This window comes from Musa acuminata, chromosome BXJ1-8, assembly GCF_036884655.1.
Source record: "Musa acuminata AAA Group cultivar baxijiao chromosome BXJ1-8, Cavendish_Baxijiao_AAA, whole genome shotgun sequence".
In the NCBI taxonomy this organism is placed as follows: Eukaryota; Viridiplantae; Streptophyta; class Magnoliopsida; order Zingiberales; family Musaceae; genus Musa; species Musa acuminata.
This window is the reverse complement of record NC_088334.1, coordinates 43,975,777-43,991,818: the sequence shown is the minus strand read 5'-3', so window position 1 is coordinate 43,991,818 and position 16,042 is coordinate 43,975,777. Positions and strand designations below refer to the sequence as shown.

General features: G+C 42.1%; 2 protein-coding genes across 2 annotated transcripts; both read right to left on the bottom strand.

Moving 5' to 3' along the window:
- Positions 1-2,376: 2,376 nt before the first annotated feature.
- Positions 2,377-4,100, bottom strand: LOC135588050 (probable xyloglucan 6-xylosyltransferase 1). The gene has a single exon (XM_065079983.1). It carries the CDS (start codon positions 3,878-3,880, stop codon positions 2,555-2,557), a length of 1,326 nt encoding a protein of 441 aa, XP_064936055.1. The 5' UTR covers positions 3,881-4,100; the 3' UTR covers positions 2,377-2,554.
- Positions 4,101-9,810: 5,710 nt separating this feature from the next.
- On the bottom strand, positions 9,811-10,314 carry LOC135680363 (extensin-1-like). The gene has a single exon (XM_065194244.1). It carries the CDS (start codon positions 10,312-10,314, stop codon positions 9,811-9,813), a length of 504 nt encoding a protein of 167 aa, XP_065050316.1.
- Positions 10,315-16,042: the final 5,728 nt, after the last annotated feature.

Here is a 16,042-nt window from a genome sequence, read left to right as displayed (position 1 = left end):
TAGCAGATAGGTTTTAAGCTGTTATGTGAGATCAAGACTGCATTTTCATAAAGCTGCTTGTAATGTGAAAATTAAGAATATTATTTTTCTAGTTTTCTTCATGCACCTATCCACATCAATCAATGAATTTAAAGAGCTGATTCAAAAGCAATTCTGTATAAAATCAAAGCTTTAATGTGATGAGAGGAAAATATACCTGTCAATATAGCCCAAACAGCTAAGAAAATGAATACAAGAACAATTTGGAATGCCGCACAAGGGAAAAGATGATTTAGCCTACTTAGCAGAGAAGAAGATTCGTCTCACCATTTTGGGGCAGAAAACAAGCTTAGATGCTCCATGGTACAGAACGGCTTAACACCGCTGGTCCTAATAGAGTCTACAAGTTTTTCAGAATTTTGAAACAGTATGCGACGTCAAGGATGTGCTATTTACATGAGAAAGTTACTTAAAAATGCAGGTCACAATAGGAATAATCCTTTCCTAGCTTTTGTATGCACCTCTCCGTGTTGATCAATGAACTTGAAAAGATCATACTCAAAAGATGCAGAATCAATTCAGGAAAGAATTGACGCTCTGGTATGATGACAGGAAAATAGACAAGAAGCTAAGGTTGCAAACTAGTGAACAAAAAGGGGTACTGAGGTGCATGTGGATCATGGGAGGTCAGTGTACACAACCTAACCCTTGCAAGTTAAAAATTATGTTTCAATGACTCAAATCCTGATAAATCAGGTCACAACCTTAACATGGCATCAGGGCTTCCCCTCTAGTTTCAAACTAGTGTTATTGTAGCATCATAAGCTCCGATGGAAATTTTATCATCCTATAACATATTTTAAGAATACATAAGTCTGTTATTAATACATCAAAAGCACAGCAAGCCCAATCGAAAGTACAGCAAACATCATAATTTAATAGAATAAAACAATGCTGAACTTCACAAGTTCAAAAACCTAAACAAGGACTCGATGTCATGATGCTAGTGGCTTGACTGGTATTTTTGTCTGTCAGAAGCTATAACTTTTGGGTGTAACATGCGACAAAAATAAAATAATGCACAACTAGGGTCATAACTTTCTCAGATCACAATAAAATTAACTTCTATTGGCAAAATACCTTCTTTATTAGCTCAACAATTTGAACAACAACTGGGTATGAGAGAACTGAGAAGACTATTAAGAAAATTGGCACAGTCTATAAGAGATCAGGACTTGACACTTACATGAAAAGTAATTTGGCTTGTAATAGGTACATCTCACTGATCATTAGTATGCACATCTTAGCATGGATCAGCAAAGAAGCCACTAAATGTCAATGAGAATTTCATAAGTCTTTTAATAGTGTGTTCAAGATTATGAAAGGAAGGTAAAAACTTGAAATGATCAATGAGAATTTCATAGTCTATTAATGTCAGGATTCAGTGGTAGCAATAACATGGAAAGTTCAATTGATATGTTGCCAAATTGCAAAAAAAAAAAATCCCAATTCTCCGAATATATAACAAAAGAAAGAAGAGAGCTGATGTATAATTAACATGAAGATAGGAAGATAGAGCTTTGACAAAATCAACAAGACTGCCATAATCGTTTAAATATTAGGATTCAATGGTAGCAATGAGACAAAAAATTGCAACAGAAATATTTACATATTGCAAAAATAGCTCAATTCTCTGCATAACATGACAGATTTCAGCTTCTATAGAGAAAAATGAAGAGAGCTGATGTTTAGCCATTACCAGAAGAGAATTAAAAGAGCTCTTGTATATTCCTTTTCCAATAAAATCAATTTAAGAACTGAACTTTTCCATTTGAATCCGAAGAAATACTGTCCAGGATCCAAGTAACAATAACCAGATAGGTCACAACACATGACTTAAAACTAGATGCCATGGCGCCAGTGGTTTATCCAATACCTTCATCTATCAAAAGCTCAAAACTTGTACTGAACAGAACAAACAGACGAATACATAACAATAATTGTACAAGCAGATCTGACTGTATAGCATAACAACTTGTGACCTTTGCTTCATGTATTGTGACAAAATAAAGTTTATGCAGACTATCATTTTTAGAAATGAAACAAGTGACCCATTGAGGTGCTCATTGGGTATAAGGACCTGACCATGTCAATAGCAAGACAAGTAGCATCCAAGCAAACACTACAGTGGTCCTCCTTTACTTCACAGAACAAACAAACCTTTGCAGGAAACAGGAACATCTACAACAAAACTCTATATTTCTACTGACAACATAGTGTTATTTTTGTCTGTGACTTTACTTCATGTCCAAACCAAAAGATGACAATAATCTCTTTTCACATTTAGATAAATCTGAGGATCCTCAAGGATAAGCAAGTGGCAACAAATAAAAGAAATGGAATAAAAGAAGATTACTATTCCTATCCTTGATGCATATTCATATGTCAGGAACTCTCTGATATTGAACACCAATACAACATAAATATATCTTTAGATAATTAAGCCTCCCATGATGACAATAGCTCTAAATTTAACTAGAAAAGAACAAGAGGTACAGAAGAAAAAAGAAGTTACTCAGGATGCTGTGCCAGTGACTTTGGTGGCCTTGAACGCCGGATGCAGCAACCCCAGTTCATCCTTCAGCTCCAGCGGGTTACTGGTCTCATTCCTGATCCGCTTCACCTTTCTGCTGGCAAGCGACTTGTGGGTGAACCCGTACATCTGCAAGATCTGATTGTCCCCAAAGTTGAAAGCGCGATCCATCTGCTTGAGGCAGCGCTCCACGGGATAATCCCCAAACTTGCCGCACGGCTTGCAGCCGACGAAGTGGGTGACGAGGGGCCAGCGGTGGTCGCCAAGGCCCGGGTGGTAGTTCTCGATCATCTCCTCGTAGCGGTCAACAAGGATGCCCCAGTAACCGTGGAGGTAGTAGGCGCTCTCGAGGTAGACCTTGTCACCCCACCGGTCACGCTGGGTGACAAGGAGGTAGACCATGGCGGACTGGTCGTCGGCCTCGAAGACGGGGCGGTCCTTGAGGAAGGCGGTGAGGACCTTGCCCGCCTCGGTACGGGTCTTGCCCTTGGGGCCCATAGGCGCCCAGACGTCGAGGAGGTCGAGCGACCACTGGCAGTTGCGGAGGAGGAAGCTGCCGGTGTTGAGGCCGATCCAGTTGCGGTCGTCGTAGACCATCTCGTTCCAGCCGTGCAAAACGAGGTTGAAGGGGGCGTAGCGCTCCCAGGGGAGCTCGAAGGCCATATCGGTGAACATGGCGTCGCTGTCCATCCACCACAGGAACTCCACCTCCGGATGGGCGAGGAGGAGGGAGCGGATCAGGGGCAGCTTGGCCCAGAAGCCCGCCATCTCGGCGTCGAGGAGGGCCAAGTTGTAGAAGATCTCGATGCCGTGGACGCGGCAGTAGTCGATCTTGTTCTTGATGGACTTGAGCAGGTAGTGGTCGCCCACAGGGTTCTCGCAGGGCTTCGGGGAGGATCCCGTCACCAGGAGGACGCGCGGCTTAGTGGAGCCCAGAAAGTTCGGCCGCTCCGGGTGGCGGCGGAGCCAGTCGGCGCGCTGCTCGTCCCAATCGGAGATCTTGGGGCCCAGGGAGTAGGGCTTCGACGGATCGCGCGGCGGATCCTCCTCCTCTTCGGCGCCGTTGGAATCGGTATGCTGCGGCTGCTGCTCAGTGAGGGCGCGGTGGGGGTGATGGGGATGGCTGTGGAGGAGGCGGCGGATGTCGTGGAGGTCCTGCTCCGGGGTGCCGAAGCGACCGGCGCCGATGGTACCTCGGAGGACGACGATGGTCATGACGAGGCAGAGCAGGGTCAGCCGCCCATTGCGAAGCGCCCGATGCAGCTGCCGCACCCGCCTCTCCCCCAAGCACCGCCCGAGCACCGACATCCTCTCCTCTTATCTCTCTTCTCTCCTTCCTCTTCCTCCTCGCGGTGAAGTCGCTAAGGGAGCTCAAGATAGAGATGGCAAGGAGGTGGTGGGAGACCAGAGCGATGGTAGGAAGTGCCGGAAGGACATGAGGTGTGTCGGTCGTTTTTTATCTGGACGGGAGAAGGAAGGAATCCATGGAAAAGGAAGGCAATAGATGGGAATACGAAGAGAGAAAGGGGGAAGAAGGCATTATTTGGGTTTTGTGGTTGGCTGTTCCGTTTGTACATGTATGACAGATGGTAGTTCCACATCTTGTCGGATTTAGATTATTAATTCTTTATTAATAATTTAACTTAATATTATTTACTTCAAAATTAATCCATTATTAATCTTTATCTCGGAGCACCTCTCGTTTTGATATTTACCTGCGTGCCCTAATCTCATCGAATGCCACTTCATTTTCAATTAAGATTATTATTTTTATTTATTCTCGAATAAATTCGTCCCCTCTTCCCGTCCCATGCAGAAAGATTCCATCGTCCACTATCGATCTCATTGCTCGAATCCAATCATGTTTAAAGAATACATTAAAAATGTATTTATTTTTTATTTTACTTTTTAGTTGTCTTAATTGACTCGGTTCGATCGGCCGAAAAATCGAAACATAAAATTTCGAACCTTCTATTGTTTAAAAGTTTTAAATAGTATATCAATAATAATAATAATAATAATAATGAATTTGGACAAGTTTAGTTGTGATTTGATGGGTGTAACAAAGACATGATTTATGAGATAAGTCACGAGGCTGACGTGGCGCATGAAATGTTTGGGTCGCGGGACAAACAACTCAGCGTGGGGTGGATAAATAGAAGACGTGACACCAACCATCGGACTGTGACCACACAAATAAAACAAGTCAAAGTTGCTCTGTCTCTCCTTTGACCATCCCAAAATTAACAACATTTCCCTATTTTATCGAAAAATAGACATCAAAATTGTATTGGATTTCAATTATTTTGCAAGTGAAGGAGGCGGAATTTGATCTCAATACATTGCTTTGTCAAATAAACGTTAACGAACAAATATACAGTGGCTGATGAGTTAGTACGGCTAGATTCATGGGTCGAATTCGAGAGCCTTCTGCAGAATGAGCTGGATGACGAGGTGGTCGTGCCCTTGGGAAGGGATGCTGGTTGACGTCAGTCGGGATCCGGACCGGTTGACAACTCGCCTTGGAGATATCAATCGGGGATTTTCAAGGTGGGACGTTCGCGACCCGTAGGTGGTGACGCTTCCCTGCAAAAATGATCTTCGTCGGGTGATTCTCGACTTTGGCCCCTCCGACGATCAAGTCAGTAGTGGGTATAATTCTTTTTTTATGCCTCATCTAGCCGAAGACCGGCTCGGGGTTATGTATTATTGTACGAGGATCGATAGCACGTCGATTCGACGTAGTCATCGACCCTCGAGGGATGGGACAACGCCTCTAACCGATCGTCGTCTCGAGGCGTGCGAAGCCGCATCAGACGGCATCGCCCCAAGCTCTCGGGACGGGATAGGTGGAACAACTTCTCGGTACGGTTCTGACTTTGCGTGTGATATCAGCTGTGACGTGTCCGGGATTCCAAAATATGTTGTATCATAAACTAATTGATTTATTTTAATTTTTAAATAAGATTTTAAAAATAGTATCATCTAACATCAGTATTGGTGATCATCTTTTAACGGGTTGATTGATTTGAACAGGTTTAGATTGATCCGTATCAACAGAATCGATGTATGTTGAATGAGGTATAGAAGGCTCCCAATGTAATTGTGCACTTGTTCTCTAAACAAAGATAAAACGAGTTCTCGATGTAATCTCTTCTACATTCAAATTAGATTTCAGAGATAGATTTGAGAGATAGAGAGAGATTGTCCGATCTTAATATTAATGCTTTCCTTCACCTTTTATGGTCTATTAGTTCTTTATTATTTTTTACATGATTAACAAGGTGAAAAATAATTATTTAAATTCATATATAGCTCATCTAATTAATGAATAAAATGTATGCTGTTTTATTAATTAAAACATTGTATATTTTTTTATTATTATAAGAAAAAATTGTTGACATTTTGGTCGAACCTAACGTGATTGTTCAAGATACATCTGTTAAATTCTTAAGATACTATTTGCATGACGATTGATATAAGGAAAGGTTTCCATCTCTTCAACTTCCAAATTAATAAATTGAGATAGATGATGAGCGTAGATTGAGTGGTCAAAAGGTGATCCCTTTTTTATTGCATTAAATATAAGCTTTTTATAGTATGATAATCACTAATCACCTCTAATAATTTATGTTTGACCTTTTATTCATGTGGGGGACAAAGAAATGAATAATCTATAATCGTTTATTTTAAACCATTGTCTATGTGAATAGATGGGTAAATGTGTTTGGATCAAAAGCGTTTATTTTAAACCATTGTCTATGTGAATAGATGGGTAAATGTGTTAGGATCAAAAGCACTAAGAGGGGGGGAGGGTGAATTAGTGCAGCGAAAAACTTATTAAAACTGCGTTCGTACGTAGAAATCTGATTCCGACGTAAAAGTCGTTTCGTGCATATAATAACTTTGAAAGCTTACGGAAACGTATTTGAAATAAAGTAAGGAAGGCAGTTTGCAGTTAAGATAACTAGCACAAAAGAAATGCAAACCAGATTTTAGAGTGGTTCGGTCAAACGTGACCTACATCCACTTTCGGCTTCCTCCTCCGACGAGGTCACCGGCATCTACTAGAGGCCTTCCTTCAATAGGCGAAGGTCAACCACCCTTTTACAGTTTCACTCCTTTTGACAGGCTTAGGAGACAACCCTTACAGAATTTTCACTCCTCTCTTGAATGATCGAAACTTAGATGAAAAGAGGAAGGAGAACTTTTAGCTTATACAACACTTTTGAGCTTTAAAAATCACATAGTAAGATTGGATTTTCGATTTCCTTTCATGCAGGAAAGGGTGGGGTTTATATAGGCCCCAAATTAGTTTGAATTTGGAGCTCAAAAATATCATCTCCCAGATTTCTGGGGTCCTAGCGGTACTACCTCTCGGAGACCGAGCTCAGGCGGTACCACCGTCTGACAGGGGCGGTACCACCGCCCAATCTCGCTTGGAGACTGAGCCCAGGCGGTACCACCGCCTAACCTGGGCGGTTGTATCGCCCAGCTTTCTTGGGAGACTGAGCTCCTGGGCGGTGCCACCGCTTAGTAGGAATTCTGGGTCCGAATGGGCTGATTCATTCGGCCCAATTTCGGTCTGTCAAGGGCCCAATTGCCCCCGGATTAAGTTAATGGGATCACCTCCCATTTTTAACTTAATCTACATACTAACTACGATATTTCTTAAGACATTTACTGCAACTTGCTCCAGTGTGTCAAGCGCTTCTTCCGGCGAGTTTCCGACGAACTTCCGACGAACATCTGACGAACCTTCGACGATGCTCCGACGGAATTCCGGCAAACTCCTGAACTTGCGACGATCCACTTGGCGAGTTCTGACGAGCTTCTTTGGCAAGCTCTTGGACTTCTCGGATTTGTTCCTGTAGAACCTCCGACGACTGTCTGGACTTCCGTCGAACTCTTAAACCCCCAACGTGATCATGGTCTTGACTCCGGTGTAACTCCTGCTACATATCTTACTTCCATCGTAGTTAATCTTGCACATGTGAAACAAAACTTCGATCTAAACAATTAATACTAAGCATTAATCAAGTTGTCCGGTATGTCATTGGTCCCTTGAAGCTTCGTCCGATTCTTCGGCGCATCGTCCTCTCCTACAGCCTATTGCCCAATCGGCCAGTTGACTCCGCAACTCCGATATTCTTAACGCAATACCCACTCTTCTTGGCCCGATGCCCAAGTTCATGGCTTGAAGCATTCTGTCAATACATCGACCGATCCATCGGCCCGACGTCCTGACATGTTCCTTCGGCCCAACATGATTTTTCCTGCTTTAATTGTCTCATCCTGATCGAAACATCTGTGTCGCTCAAAACACAGATCAAAACATAAACATAATTATCAATTAGTTTCATCATCAAAATACGAGATTCAACGAAATGATGATATTTATCTTCTCTTTCTAATTTGGATACTAAATGAAACTCACATGTCAAATGATAATTAATCGACAATATTCTCATTATCACATGTTAACTTAGCATTTGGATGAGATATACCGTTGAATACAATCCAATTTGAGATATACTTCAAAAGAAACTAAGCTTCTCCGATACATACATCTAATTCCTAAAACAATTCATTAGAATTAGGGTTATGAAGTTGTTTCCAAGTCAAAGTGGTTTGTGATTCCAATTTATGTATAATTACAACACTAATCCTAATGGAAGACAAATTTGATTTAGATCAAGTTTGCCCATCCAAAATAGTCCAAAATGAATTAAAAAAATTCAAAAACTCTACATCGGTCCCGTTCTAACTCAAAGAGAAGTTCTCAATTTCTTTTGCTGTTTTAGATTAATTTATCCTTATTTTGAATTGTAGTTGAAAGAGCCATATTTATGATCAGTAAAATTGGTGGCCATAAGTTTATTTAATTTATCGTTAAATAATAATGATTTAAAAATTATAGAGTTAGGAATTTTATTGAGATGCTGAAACTATCTTTTTTTTTTCCCTGACTATTAATATATGTTAATGGACATAATTATATTTATTTACAAATGAATAACAATAAGGCCTAAGAGTGCAAAAAAGAAAAATATATTATAGTGTAGATAATTGTTGGGAAAAGTGGGCAACAAATCCACCTCAGGTGACTTACTATCCACGTGGCCATGTCGAAAGGGTGGGGCCGGCTTAAAAGGGCTATGAACGAGCCTTCACGCGTGGGACCCACGAAAAGGAACCACACAAGCACGCAGGAGCGGAGGAGAGCGAGAAGTTTGGCACGCACGAAAACACGTTCGGGCCGGCGGAGGCAACGAGGAGGAGGGTTTGTCACAGCTCCAGCTGTCGTATGGCGACGCTGACACGCGGCACGGAGACGAAGCAAGAGGCTGTTGCGACTTGCTCTTTGTGCCGTTCCAAAGACAACGTAACGGTTCGTAAATTATACGTATGCAAAGACGGTCTACGACGCACTAACGATAGATCAGGTAGCGCAACTTATAGTATCGATGATAACAATCGATTTAGGTTGTAGAATCGAGGGTGATGGATAAGATAGGCAGCCCGAAAGAATCGAGACATTACGATTTGACTCGACCTCAATAGAGACGGGCCCAAATAAAAGAGTTCCACTAGATTGGACCGAGTTAATGCCCCTATCCCAACCTAAATCGGCAACTCAAGTGACGTTCGTTTAGAAGGCAATCGTATCCCAAACTATGGTGGCTTGCAGCAATAATTGCACGCACAGACCACCACATCATTCCCCATGCGTCGTTATCTACCAAACTCCCCCATGTGATCGATACACCGCCGCCGACATTTCCACCACCTCGATTGTGTACTCTCTCCATCTTCTTCTTCATCTTTGTACGTATCGTCAATCTGCAAGCTCATCTGCACTCTGCTCTAGGATCAATCCATCAAACTAAATAAACATCCAATTATAAACTACTTATTCATCGATACATATCTCAGTATTATTGTTCTTGTCCCTATAACTATTACAACACGAATTCCACAATGAAATGACTGAATCACAGGATACGTCAACAGAGTAAACGACAATTACTGCTACAGAGAGAGAGAGAGAGAGAGAGACTGGTAGCGGCGAAGACAATCTCACCCTCTTTTTGCCTTCTTCGGCGGCTCCGGCTGCCGCTGCCTTTACTGCGGCACCAGGGGTATTTTGGGAACGGTCGGAGGGGATGGGAAGAGCTAACAGGGATATTTCGGGAAGAGTAGTGGCGCATGTAGGGAAGGCAAAGAAAAAGAGTCTCCTACGCTAGGAAGAAGAGGAAGAGAAGGATGGAGGAGGAGAAGAAGGCGAAGAAGAAGGGTTTCGAGGGCGCGGCGACGGAATTGTGGTCTGAGGGTGGAGGGGGGCTGTAATAGTAGAAGGGGAAGTATGGCAGGAAGGGGTTGGGCGGCGGCGGTGCCGTGTAGTAGATGTTTGCCGGAGGAGGGTAGTAGTAGCCTCCTCCTCCTCCTCCGTACGGAGGCGGAGGGGAGTAGTAGTAGAAGGTGCCCGGCGTCGACGATGACGACGGCGGCGGGGGACACTGCGCCGTGGACGGCGGCTGAGGAGGAGGTGGAGGGGGAGGGGAAACGACGGGCAGGCAGGGGTTGTCGCAAGAGGCGCACATTGTGCAGGAGGTGCCGTCCCTGATCACGGCCCTCGACGCCGAGACCGACGGTGGGGAGGCGACTGCCATTAGCAGCAAGAGGAGCGGGAGCAAGGCCCGGGGAATTGTGGGAACCGGCGACGCGGAGCGTTTCGCCATCTCGGATGGAGACCGAGAGTGATGGGAGCGAGCGAGAGCGTAGTGGGAGCCTCCGCTTTCGGTGTGCGGGTATCATATAAAGCGATTCCTCACCACCCTCTCACTCGTTTTACTTTCCCAAGCTGGAAAAAGTTGCACTTTTTTATTACTACAAATGCTTCGAATTTATCAATTGATAAATTCGATTTTTCATTCGATAATTATTTTTAAAAATATTTATTGGGATATTAAAATTCGCTTATTTTGACTACTCCGCGAGATCCACGTGTTAAGGGATCGCGTCGAGGCGGAGGGGTGGCACGTGCGAACCGGCGTCTCGGGCGCCGCCCGCTTTTGCCGAGGCTCGGGGCGACGACCCTGAGCGACGGCGATGGCGGTCGCACGTGCCGATGGCGGACGGGGTTGGGCCGGCGTGGAATCCCGGTGGGGGATACAGGTCACGGCAATCGATGGTCGATGTGTATCATTGAGAACCTTGCACGCCAAGCTAAGAATGCATCTTGTATACCGCACTACGAAAACGGGTGCATGCAGCGTTTGCCGACATCGGAACATATTGCAAGAAGAGTACAGCTTTCATTTGGAATGATCTGATGACATTCCAAGGATTCTACAGCCGGCCATGTGTGTTTCCGCTCACCGGTGGGCCTCAGCTGCAGTCAGCATGTAGCGAAGGAGAAGCGATTCCACTTGCACCGGCCTCGAAGCTTCCTCACTTCCGGTTGCAGATGATTCCACAGCCGGTCCGATCTGAGCCTGCAAACCGTATTCTTCTTGCCAAAGGAAACCGCAGATGTTCCACGAAGATCGAGAATAGATTCGTGTTATCTTTCTACGAAGCACAGTGCATGCACTGCAATGAAACACAGTGCTGTGAGATCGACGGTGCCGCCACTGCCATCCAACCAAATGAACGGCACCTACCTCTCCTGCTCGCTCGGTCACAAGGCGACGATGGATTTGTACCGGGGCGGACTGAAGGGGTTCTGGAAGAGGAGCGGGTACCATCGCCTCGACGGCAGCCAGGGACGGCGCCGCCGCGGGTTCTGGCGGATCAAGATCGCGCCGCGCCAGCGGGTCCGCGACGCCAAAGTGAGGATCATGCTCGGCGTCGCTTCGTCGGCTACGGCGGGGACATGCGGTTAGTGCAAGACATGTCCAATCTACGTGACATTTAGCTTAATTTTTTTTACTTAAATCTTAAAAATGATCAAAAAAATGATAAGACGAGAATGACGAATGTGATGGTAAAATATCATTACCGCAAAAAATTCAAGAAAAATGTAACACAATAAAAACAAAAAGGTTAAATTCCATCAGGCAAAAACAAGAAAGCCTCTTGCACATACAAGTAGGTGCAGGTCAAATGATCAGCCACTGTTTCTTTTTTGTCCGAATAGAAAGCAATGATCATTTAGTTTTTTTTTTTTCGAATAAAAAGCAAGAACATTAAAGATATTGTTCCATCTCTGATACATATAACTAAAGTCTTATCTCCTAATGTGCCATTTAGAGGTTCTAAGGCTTGAGATGATTACCATTTTGGATCATGTCATCAAGCCCATTTTCTCTCTCATACAACGGAGCTTACTTTTGTAAGGATTTTGATGCAGTGGGAATAGTTATATATATATATATATATATATATATATATATATATATATATATATATATATATATATATATATATATATGTATTTTAATGATAGATGAATGAAAAGAGAAAAAAATAAATTGACGAAGAGAAGTTCGTCTATCAATCGTCAGATACGTGATCGTTGATTGTGGTATGATATCTAAATTAAAAAAAGAAAATAAAAGTTATCTCACTTATGTACTCACGTAAATTATAAGTTATTTCCCCTTATTAAAGATTAAACGAAGATTCATGGAGATAGTTAGGGGCTGCTTCTTAGTAGAATATTTCATAAAATATTTTGTCTCTTAATCATGTATAAAAATTTATTTTAACACAATAAAAGAGGATCACTTTTTGACCATTCGTATCTAAATACATTTACATCAAATTATTAACTTAGGCATTAGAGGGTTCAAATAAAAAAATATCTTTTGACCTCGATCTTCATCTAAGTGACACGTTATGAGTTTAGTGTTTTCATCTTAAATTCACCTCAGATAACCCTGTGCACACGGTTCTGGATCACGTATGGCTAAACGGGATATTAACAACATCTTCTCGTAACATTTTTTGCGCCAGAAGGAGGGCCCAATGTTGCAAGAACACCCACTTGTTGAACATTTTAATGAACACTTAAACGAAAAGGCTTTGCCCCTGACCCATAATACTTTCACTTAAAGGGGACAACAATTACCCTTTTTGCATATGGATGCATCCACCTTGACACATATGTTAATGTGATATTAGCATTTATTCAATTAACCAAGTTTCTCACCCTCAACGACGGCCCTAGGCCACCTATTTGTCCTCAACAAAGTATTTTTAAACCTTACTTGGCAAGTACAGATCCCTAACAAGCAAGATATAAGCCATCAATTTGCTTTTGCCCTAGTTAGCGTAATAGCCAATGCCACCAGCACTTGTCGAGATTTCCTAACCCGACATGGTGCCGACATTCTAAGAACACTTGAGATCTATCGAATTGTCGGCCAAGGTAGTACTTTAGTCCCTAATCGTAGATTTCAGCGGGTCGCACCACCACTCAAACCTACCAAAATCTAAGGCTCGGTCAACAAACTCAACGAAGGATTTCTTGTGGATCCAACTATAACAGATCAATTAGTGTTTGGAGGAGATGTGATGATGGCTCCAATAATCAAAGGGGGAAGTATTAATCGACCCCACATCGAGTTGGTCATCATTCACCCAGAAAATTTAAGATGAACTAATTCCAATGAACTTTCATCACCTATCCTTATAAGCGTTCGATGGTAGTGCTGACCTAATGAATGCATTACAGCTTTTCACGCTCAAATATTATAATATGACATTTCAGACACCTTTATATGTCACACCTTTCTGACTATGTTAATAGGTCCAACACGAGAATGTTATGCCCACCTAAAACTGCTCTCCATTAGTTATTTGCCTAACTTGTGAATGAGTTTGAATTTCATTTCCTTGGGAACATATGCCCATGGCCTTTAGTAACAACACTCCATGGACTTAGGCAAGGGGAGAACGAAATACATGCAAACTTTATTGCTTGGTTTACAAATAAGATCCGAGGTGTGGTAGATGCCCATATGTCACTTATAATATAGACATTCATGATAAGACTCAAGCCCTCTTGTCTCTTTTGGTTATTAATAGAAAGACCACTAGCAATTGTACTCGAGATACTTCAAATGGCTAATCAGTATGTTATCATTGAGATAATAGTTTCAGGCATGTGTGAGAAGTCACACAAGTGATCGAAGCAAGATTGGCTACAATCAACCCTAACCTTGAGGTCGATGCAGAAGAGGAGAAATCAATAACCTAAGTTATCTCACCCAAGTTCCAAGCTAACCCCCTTAAATATGACTAGAATTAATTTTTTTCATAAATAAAAGAGAAGAGGCTCTTAAAACACCCTCACCCGATGAAGACATCATTGGAAAAAAGAGACAGATCCAAGTATTAGTTTTACTAATATTATGGTTATAATACGAAAAATTATTATAACTTGAAAAAGCATATTAAAGAGCTCATATGTCAAAGACACCTTGAGCAATTCATTCAAAAGCACTGAAAACCTTCACCCCGACCTCAATATTATCATTATTGAACCTATCTTACAGGAGGGGCAACTTCTCGAGTTATAAGACTTACATCTGAGCTATCATTAAATAGTGCATAAGGATAGAAGATGACTCAATATAACTTTTAACGAGAAAGAGACGAAGTATCTTGACTTGAATGCCTTGGTTGTTTCTATGAGGATGATCAACGCTTAGGTAAAAATGTCATGATTGACACAGATAGCTTTGTTGATATTCTCTACTTTGATGCTTGCTAAAAACTTGACCTATCAACAAATGACCTTATCCCTATGACTTCCTCGTTGACGAGATTCACTAGCGATTCTATTTCACCTCTTAGGGCTATAAACTTGCACATCACATTCGGAGACGAGCCTTGCTCCAAAATTATAATGGCTAAGTTTATGATGGGGGATACTCTCTCGGCGTATAATGTGATCATAGGATAATACGATCATAGGCCAATCTACACTGAACAAATTGAGAGCGGTGGTGTTGACCTATCACACAAAGATGAAGTTCTCGATGAGAGCTGACATTAGAAGAGCTAAGAAGTAACACAAGGAAGTCACACAGTACTACTCGATGATAATCTCCCTATCGAAGAAAGCTCGACTAGAGGCACTACCTATAGACTTCATTAGTCCATCCCACATCCTAAGTCATTGGAGCCACTAATTGAAGTGCCCCTAGACAAAGCCAGACCCGATTGAACTGTCAAGGTTGGGGCAACACTTTCCCGAAGAGAGACGAGTACAACTTATCAACTTTCATTAGGAAAATGCTAAGATGTTCACATGATTGCCAAGAGATATATTAAGAATCAACTCTATCGTAGCCCAACATCAACTGAACAGTTCTCCTAAGCACAACCAATGAAGTAAAGGTCTCGCAAGTTTGCTCCTAACCACCAGCAAATAATTAGTGACGAGATAGATAATCTGTTAAGAGTAGGGTTTATTACCGAGATGTAGTAACCCCAATGACTTGCTAATGTTGTCCTTACTAAAAAAGCTAATGAAAAAATAAAAAATGTGTATTGACTATACTGATCTCAACAGGGGATACCTGAAGACTACTATCACATCCCTTGAATTGATCAGTTAGTTAATATTATCTCGGATTATGAGCTCATCACTTTTATGGATGAATTCTTAGAGTATAACTAAATTAGAATGACAACAGAGAATTAGGAAAATACTTCGTTCATCATGGACTAAGGCATATATTGCTTCCAAGTCATGCACTTCATGTTAAAAAATATTGAAGCAACATATCAAATTATGGTGAACAAGATGTTCAAGCATCATATAGGAGAAATGTTGAAGCTTATGTGGATGACATAATAGTGAAAGCAGAATGGCCAATTTGTAACTAGCAACTTTGGCCAAGACATTTTAAGCTCTAAAACAGTTTAACATGGGCCTCCTCCACCTCCATCCATAAGGGAAGTTCAATAGTTAATAGGTCAGAATTTCCTCTACTCTTGGGTTGTCTAAGGATGAAGCACCAACCTCCTCGGCCATTTGATGATCATGAGATTTGGATCAGCTTATGAGAGAAATGAAAGACATCCCGACCTACAAAGATAGAAGAATGAGGTGCTGAAGAGCTGATGCATATGGAAGATGAGACACCCAAGAAATGACTTGCCTTGAGATAACTTCTCATGATGACATCTTACAATAATATCTTCAAAAAAAAGACCAAGGATCAACTTACCTTATAGAGGAGAATTTAGGCTAAGAAGATAAAGCTCATGAGAGAAATCACAAAGACTTAAATAAGATAAAGAGCTTCACCCTCATAGACAAGAGTGATTTATAGGGAGAGAATCAATCTCTTTCCTATAGTATTGGATATAAGTATTCCTTCAGGGTAGGAAAACCTAACCTGTATGAGAATAAATCTATCACTACGAGAGGCACAAAGGAAAGAGAACCCAAGGTAGAGAGGTTAAGCGTCGACCTCTCATTTATCCAAGGTGGGTAGGCCACTGCCCAAT